The sequence below is a fragment of the Osmerus mordax genome, chromosome 22 (genome assembly GCF_038355195.1).
Source record: "Osmerus mordax isolate fOsmMor3 chromosome 22, fOsmMor3.pri, whole genome shotgun sequence".
Classification (NCBI taxonomy): domain Eukaryota; kingdom Metazoa; phylum Chordata; class Actinopteri; order Osmeriformes; family Osmeridae; genus Osmerus; species Osmerus mordax.
In genome coordinates, this window is record NC_090071.1 from 7814513 (window position 1) to 7822955 (window position 8443).

The 8443-nt window shown below is 48.8% G+C and overlaps 1 protein-coding gene across 1 annotated transcript in view; it reads right to left on the reverse strand.

The window, feature by feature from the left end:
- Positions 1–3223: 3223 nt before the first annotated feature.
- The window catches only part of LOC136966482 (receptor tyrosine-protein kinase erbB-4-like), a 69292-nt gene continuing 64072 nt past the window's right edge, over positions 3224–8443 (reverse strand). Inside the window, 5 exon segments of the mRNA XM_067260989.1 lie at positions 3224–4080; positions 4864–5155; positions 6726–6896; positions 7245–7318; positions 7321–7341. Of these exon segments, the coding sequence (XP_067117090.1) occupies positions 3224–4080; positions 4864–5155; positions 6726–6896; positions 7245–7318; positions 7321–7341 (1415 nt within the window).

Here is an 8443-nt window from a genome sequence, read left to right on the forward strand (position 1 = left end):
ATAAATATGACTATGAGAGAACACTGGGAAACTGGGCAGCTCCAGTGGCTTTCCGGAAAGAACATGTACCGCTAACAGCTAAGGCCTTACAACAGGGGTCTGGGTTCGATTCCAGCCCGGGTGATTTCCTGCACACAGGATGTACACCGGCATCATCGCCTTTCTCGCCTTACCTGTCTGTCAAAATAAATAAAGAAGAAAATGTCCCCCCAAAAATATATATAAAAAATGAAATAAATAAATACTGATAAAAAGATTCTGGGTAACTACTGTCTTTTGCCTCCCATGTTCTTCTGCTGACAGGAAAGCGTCAGTGAGTGAATATTCAGTTTGGAGTTCTACCTTACCAATTCCCCCTTCATTACTTGGCCATTACAGCTTGTGCTACTGATTTGAATTCCTTGCTTGTATATCTACCCCTTTCGCCCCCGACCATCCATCCCTTGCTCAGAACATAAAACAGTTTCAACAAATTGCTTATAAATTGTTTTGGACAAGGACACACTTGAGGTATCATGCATGATGGGTTCACAGTACTTCAAGTACAGTGAACAAGTTGTATGGTACTCTAAACTGTTGAAGTGGTTGGATTGACAAACTGTTGCAGCGGACGGGAATTTAGTTGCTTTACAAAACAGCTACAGCATTTACCTCAGAATTTGAGCCCTGCACAAAACTGGGCCCTGACCTTGCCTAGGCCCTGGGACTCAGAACAAACCACAGTGTGCTCAAAGTAACTGAGTTGATTGTACTGAACTGTCAATGCTGCTCTTTTGAACCTGAATGGCAGCCACCCTGCCGGTCTTCATCTGTCCTTAAACCTTCTACAATCTGCATTGAGGATCTTTCTTTTCCGTCCATCTATAAACAAACTCAGAAACTGGGTTAATATATGGCACTGGAAGAAGCTGTGGTCTCCAGTTCTATGAACTAGGAAAAAGCAATGTATCCTCACATGATAATCCTATCATTATCGAAAAGGCAAAAACATAGAGCTCGGACCCACAAATGACTCAGTCAATGTAGCCTTCACCCCTATCCTTGTTTACCCCAATCATGGTAATATCCAATTCCTGATATTCTTTCCACATCTCAACATTGTTGGAATCGACCACATATAATCCAAAATAGTCACATTGTGGTGATTTTTGTTGAGGTGAATAAAAGAAAGAAGCAGAATTGTTTTTCCGACCCACTACTTTGATCAAAGTGCTCTCCATGGGGTAAAACAAACAAATACTGTGCAGCACACACAAAATCAATGACAGACATGAGTCTGCCTGCGCCCGCGAGTATGGTGAGTACATGGCTTCCCTTACTATGCTCACATGGGGTCAACTCTGAGGAAGAAAAATGGCCAGCAAACAAATGTACTCCATATTAAAGCAACAGTCAGTGCTGTAAAAACTATCCAGCCCCTCAGAAGAGTATGTTCTCCCCAAAAGCCTTCTTCTTTAGCAGCAGTAAACTGGCAGCACTGTAGTACACACAGGCAGGCACAACCAGAAGTACACACTCCAACGTTTATGTGTCTAGATCTAAATGGAGGCAACTTTTTAACTGTCGTATTGACAGACTCATCACTGCTCCCCTATCATTTTCTAAAAACTTCTATCAATAATTGGCACTTATTTGCATTCCGTTATCACCTGAAAATCACGATCGTTTGGAGTGTTCTCTGAGAAGTGGTTAATCCTCTAGCTGCAGAGGTGAGTTGGGAGAGAGGAGTAAGGAGCAACCCTGACTTGACAGCACGGCCTCATGGAGTTCAGGACCACATCGATGGCCCACTGGCCTCGCTGGCGCTCTGCACTTACTCCAGCTTCCACCTCTGCTGCTCTCGGGCTGCCCCTGTGGAGCTTCTGTCCTCTCCTTCTCTCTCTCTCTCTCTCTCTCTCTCTCTCTCTCTCTCTCTCTCTCTCTCTCTCTCTCTCTCTCTCTCTCTCTCTCTCTCTCTTTCTCTCGCTCCCTCTCTGCCTGTGGTCGGCTGGTGCTGTCTGGTGCGTTCCTCCAGATCTTCATTAGGACACTTCACCTCCACCGCACCTCCTGTTTGTCTGCCCTCCCTCCTCCTCCTTTCCCTCGCTCCTTCTCTCTTTATCCTTCCTCCCTCCCACCGCTTGGTCTGGTCATAATCCAGGCCATCATGTGGAACAGTCACAGACTCCATTTAATCCTGCTGCACAACTCCTAATTATCCTCCATTTTGCCTGACAAACTGTCCTCACTAACGCAAGTTTCCATGTAAGGTCACAATCTGCATTACCTCATGTCAATGTGCTGCTGGATCCGTGTTACGAGTATAAAATCTTCTGACTGAACTGCCAGTGTTTTTGTTCCAGTGTGATAGCCTCTATACATGAATAGAGACATTTCTCTTTCAGTAAGAGTTTTCAAGTGAGCATAAATCAAGTGATCTAAGTAAAGAAGGATAAAATACACGAGTAGTCGCCCTGCTTGGTTGGCACAGGTTTAGAATGACATGTAGTGGCTTGTGAACATTCACTTCACTACTTGTGGGAATTAAAGAAGCTTTTTTTTGAGGCTTGGTCACCGCCATGTAAGTCGCTTTTAAACATGACATGAGTGATACTGAAGTCATGATTTCTACAACAATTCACATAAGTGTTAAACATTTAAATGTGATTGACGTTCACACCTCCGTACCTCATTGGTTCCAACAGTCACGTGATTACCTACAGCCTAAACTGCGTTTTTGTGTTTGTGTGTAGATACAGTCTTCAGCCTGCATTTCACCCATGTTTTCTTCCAGTGTGGTTCCATCGTATTGTCCGGAGACCACGTCTGTGCAGGCTGAGATGTGTACAGCCTGCTCCTACAGACCTCCACATTGTCTGGCTCCTCTTATAGCTGCTGCACATCCCACCACAGTGAGTTCACCTTCTATACACTCTTAGCCGCTAACGTCGCTAGCACTGGTCTCTATCTGCAGTCTGTACCGTACCAGGTCCAGGACAGAGACTGGAGCTACGGAGCAGAGCGTAAGGGGGCTGGGCCGGGACACCAAGATCCTCCCCCCAGGTGAGGCTGACGTCCCAGGTGGGAGATGGGATGTGGGTGGGGGAAGGGGGGGGGGCTCACTAGGCTGTTAGAGGAATGGACGATCCTCTCTCGGAGGGGCTAAGACGGTCCGGAGAGGGCGAGGGGAGGGTTTGGTGAGGAGCCTGTCTGGTCTGGGAAATGTCGAGGGGAACATTGGGTTCTATACCACAGTGTTCCGCTGGCGGTATGGTGGAGGGGGTAAAACAGTGCCGGGTTTGAGGGAGAACTCAGACAGGTACTCGGGGTTCTCGGCCACTGCCGGGCGGATGCGGCCGTTTTGTTTGTAGAAGAGCTTGGCGTTGGCCGCCTGAGCGCCAGCAGGCTCCGCGTTCTGCTGGCTGGACGGCTTGGGGGGCAAGCTGTGCTGCCAGTACTCGGGATTGTCAAAGGTCACCTTCAGCTTCTTGCCGGCCGCTTTGCCACTTGTCTGGGCGGCGCCGTGCTTGAGCATGCTGCCTGGGTGGGTGGTGAGCCCCTGGTAGGCTGGGATGCTGTTGTGGCCCGCAGGGGCCGATGTAGAAGCGAAGCCTTGCTTGGCTGGGTGGCAGGCCTGGGCAGTGGAGCCTGGCTGGGCCTGGTGGCCCTGGTTCCCCGGGTGTGCGGCACTCTGGCTGGCTGTTCCAGGCTGAGTCGGGTTGCCAAGTTTGACACTGTGGTGCGCATGGAGTATGTGAGAAGGGGGGTGGTGGCAGGACAGGCCTGAGGGGGAGGGCTGGGCGGAGGGCAGGGGGTAGTGAGGGAGGCTGGTTTGGATGGTGAGGGGGAGGTGGGTGGCAGTGACATTGGCGGGAGCCGAGGAGTGTGAAGGGAGGGGCAGGCCGTTCTTTCTCAGGACCTCCAGACCCAGGTCTGCAGGGCTGTGGAAGGTGTTGAGGTACAGGGGCTCGTTGATGTACTCGTCTTCCCCCTTGGGCTGGCTGTTGGGGGTGCTGTGGTAGCCTGGGTTGTCCAGGGCGTGAACCTCGCCATTTTTGCGCCGCGACACAAACGGATTTTCCTCTATCGGATTCAGGTACTCTATAATGGAGAGAATGAAAGACAGATAGAGAAGAAAGAACAAAGAAAGGGCAGGGAGAGAAAGAAGGAAAAAGAGAGAAAGAAATAGTAGGCCAGAAAAAACATCATAAGAGTTGAGGAGACACACACAAACACATAAAAACACAGAAAAAAAACAACAACTAAACAACGCTAAAGAATAGTAAGTATTGAAATAATAAGTGTTCAGAACCCTAGAGGGAACCTTGCCAGCTTTTCTGGCAGTCAGAGCACTCTGAAAGCCAGAGAGGAACCACGAGTACACTAGCAGCAGCCATCCACCACGCTGCCAAGTGCTTTAATAGCAGGGCTACGAAACTGATCGATTCCTCAGCTCCTCTAGACCTTGACATTGCATCAGATGTTTCTTGCTCTGGGCTTTGTTTTATTTCCATCGCAAGAAATCAAAGTAGAAAATATAGCATGAGACAGATAGTATGAAATATGTATATATATATATATATAGAGAGCATTTCTGTAGCAATAACAGGCATAGGGTATGTGTGTGTGTCAAAGCTCAGAGTTGGTGTGTAAAGCACTCCAGAAAGGAGATATTCACAACTAAAGATTTGGGATTGGGAGATGATTGGTGAGACTACTGTGAAAGGCCAATCTGGATCCGTGGGATATTGAATTCAATGTTATTGTTAATAGATCTTTAAAGATAAGATCATAAGAATGTTATTTATGTGTCCTTCAGATAATCGCCTGTAGAGAAGATTGCCGATAAGCCTGTAGGGCCAGCGGTGTGGAGCCCCTGGGTACCTGAGGAAGCCTTGTCCTTCATGGGGGTCATGTACCCATCCTCGTCCGTGTCCCCTCTGGACCCCCGCTCGCCCAGGAAGCCGGTGGGGTCAGCGCTGTAGCGCTGCCCGCTGGGGTCGTCTCCAGCCCGGCCCAGGCTCTTGCTCTTGTGGAGGGTCCCGTTGCAGCGCTGGTCCTCTGGCGCCGGCCCCTGAGAGCCAGGGAGGGCCTCCTGGGACATGCAGCCAGGGGGGGCCCCCGCTGCCGAGCCCTCATCAGGGGATGGACCCCCGTCCCGGTAGCCAAACTGGTTCTGAGGTGGGGAGGAGGGAGGAAGTCATTAAAACAGGAAAAGAAGAGAATACTTTAAACACGGACCAAAATTGAATTGTATTATGCATTCGGTATATACAACAACTCTGCCTAACATTTGTTGACTGGATGGGAGACAAAAAAAAAGAAAGAAATTGATTGAATATGACTCAAAAGCCAAGGTAAGAGTTCATCCAGAGAGTTTCGGCGGAAGGTAGTCATCAGACCTAATGGTTTGGGGGGCAGTGCAGCAAAGTTTGAAATCCAACACTTGGCAAAACAACAACAAATACAAAACATGACATCGGAAGCGAGGGTAGAACTTTGAGGGGAGAACACTGCTACTCTCACGGCTAGCCCCTGGCTATCTGAGCCTGGACTGCAGAGCACTGCAACGGAATCTGCAATCTCTCTCTGTCTCTCTGTTTCTCTATCTGCCCACTCCTTCCATTGGCCCAGCAATCAACTGTTCCCCTCCTCCAACCCAACCTTTTGATTCATCGCCTCTTCAAAGGCTCCCATTATCCTCTCAACCTCTGAGGTACAATCAGGAGAGCGAGTCACTCCAAATTAGACGGAGAGAGCCGGAGCTAGCTAGCTGACAATCAGCTACATCAAACCAACAGCTCCGCTCTGCAGTTTTTCGGGCAGCTTTGGTCTTTCCAGTACTGTCCGAGGGCCGTGGCCTTGTTTGACGGCATGGCATAAGAGAATAAGAGAGAGGGTTGCAACGTTGACCTCTCCCAGAACTGAGGGGAGGAAGGAGGTGGCTGGCACAGCGGGCACCTCCAAGGTAGGGGTAAATAAAACGTGCAGAGGCTTGGGCAGACGGCGAGCAGAGTAAATAGCTAGTCTCAGACTCATTGTCTCTGAGCAAACGGCAGCGGCGCTTTAGTGGAGCGGCTGCTATTTGCACGGTGAGGCCCAGGTAATGAAATCTGGGGCCTGGGGAGCGGGTAGATAAAGAGCCCAAGTCTCAATGAGACATGCTGGGATACATACAATATGGAGGTGGGCCCAGTAGGAGGACTATTGCCGGTGGACGACAGGACAAATGGAGAACTGACGGAAGGTGGCTTAGAATGATTAGCCACTCGAAACAGAATCAGAGAGGCAATCAAGTACAATGAAGTCGCTGCTGAGTAAATTGTAGCACATAGAACTATTTCTACACCTACACATAGTTGTACTCTAATAAGCACAGAGATCAAAGAACTGTTGATATTCTGGGTCTAAATTATGCGTGAATAATAACTGTGTTACATTATTACAGACCCATTCCTTCACACCCACTGTGCTGCTAGTACAATATGATCATGTATGCTCCTATGTGCGTGCTCTGTGCATATTTTCTATTAGCATTTTGGTGAGTCTATGGACAGTGGTAATTAGACAGTAATTAAATGAGTTACATCATGTGCATGTGTTTGCATGTTTGTGTGTATGTCTTTGTACTTTTTATTTATAACTGTGTGGCTTGGTAATATTATTGATTTGTGCTTGTCTGCATGTGTGCATGTGTGCGTGGGCATATGTGAGTGAGTACGAGTGCATGTGTGTGTGTGTCTTACCCTGTTGGAGTCGACGCGGGGCCGGGTGGAGTAGGAGGGAGGGGGCATGTTGAAGGCGCGGGGGACGAGGTACTCCTCAGCATCCATGAAGTCCTCCAGATCCTCTTCCTCCAGAAGGCTCTGGAAGAACTTACTGTCGTTGGGGCTGGGAAGCTTCATGCGGTCATCCCCCTGCAAGACACACACACACACACACACACACACACACACACACATTTAGTCATTTAGCAGACGCTCTTATCCAGAGCTCTTATCCACACACACACTGATGGACCATTCTCACTCCACCCACAGGTGAAACACTGTGGTCACTCAAAACAGAGTCTCCTACATTGAATACATTTGTTTGCTCAACTCCAGAAACATACATGCTTTTTTTTTTTGCCAACCATGCAATTCCAACATCCGCTTTTGGTTCCGCAAAAACAAGCAGGGATCTCAATAAGCGCTCCCGACTGAAAGGACTTCCACTGGTGTGTGATGAGCAAGTGGCTGTGGAGAGAGCTGTGGTGTGGTCACCTGGATGACGAGGTAACGCTGGGGGTCCCTTGCCATCCTGCAGAACTCAGCAGCCAGCTCCTTGAACTTCGGTTGCTGTCTGCGTCAATCATCCAGCCTGACACACACACACGCCAGGGGAGAGACAGGAGCACGTTCAGGGATAATCCGGATATTTCGAGAATGGAATTTGACTGCATCAAATGATTAGCGTTTTTGTGACCTTCATTCATTGTACAGCGTCCCTTGCATGTTGTGCTCTTGTTGAGTGAGGCAACACAAGTAGAACTTTTTGTTTGTAATGCTGTCGATGCTAAACTCTCACACGTAGACAATCAGTCCTAGCGTGTTGTTCTGACACAGAGACAACTGCCTCGGACAGTAATTCAATAAACTACAACTCCCAGACAGGGTCTGACTTGAGGAAGCATGACAGCAAGAAAGCTGACTTCCTGCACGACTCTTGAACGGAATGTGTTGCGGAACGAGTTCTTAATGAGTTTCCTTGTTCTCCAATCAGCTCTGCTCCCCCCCCCCCCTGCACCTGGTGACCCCCCCTCCCCACTACCCCCATCGCTCTCTCCCCTCCTACCCTCACAATAAACGGCCCCTCCAACTGCACACGCAAACACATTATCTAAATGAGCAGCAATTACTCGAGCAATCAAATATCATTTCATCTCCATCAATATTTCACTATTCACAGGGGCATGGATGTTACAGCGAATCAAATCACAAACAACAGCTCACAGTCAACATGTAATTAGAATTAATGCTGCTAATATGAGACCTTTCCAGAAGCCTTTAGATGGAGCTGCCCCCTCACCCCCCCACCCCCAGTCTGCCTCCATGCATGACCTAATGGCTAATTCTAGCTCTCCCTCAATCTGCTGTACAGAGGGGTTGAAGAGCTATGCATGCAATTGTGTATATGAGAATAGAGGAGAAAGAGGGAGAATGAATGTGTGCGAGAGAATAAGACTGTGTGTCTTCGTGCGTGTCTGTGCACACTTTGTGTGAGTGCCTGCGTGCACAGAAATGTGACAAGGGGAGGGCAGAGGGCCTGGAGCTGTCAGGACGGGAGGACAACTGCACTGCATTGTGGGTATATGAGTGAGGGGATTAGGCTGCTCTCTGGGGAGCCATAGTCCCTCCACATCACAGACCAGTCCGCTGCAAAGCTACTGCTACACATATATGAAACATCAAGGGATAGATGT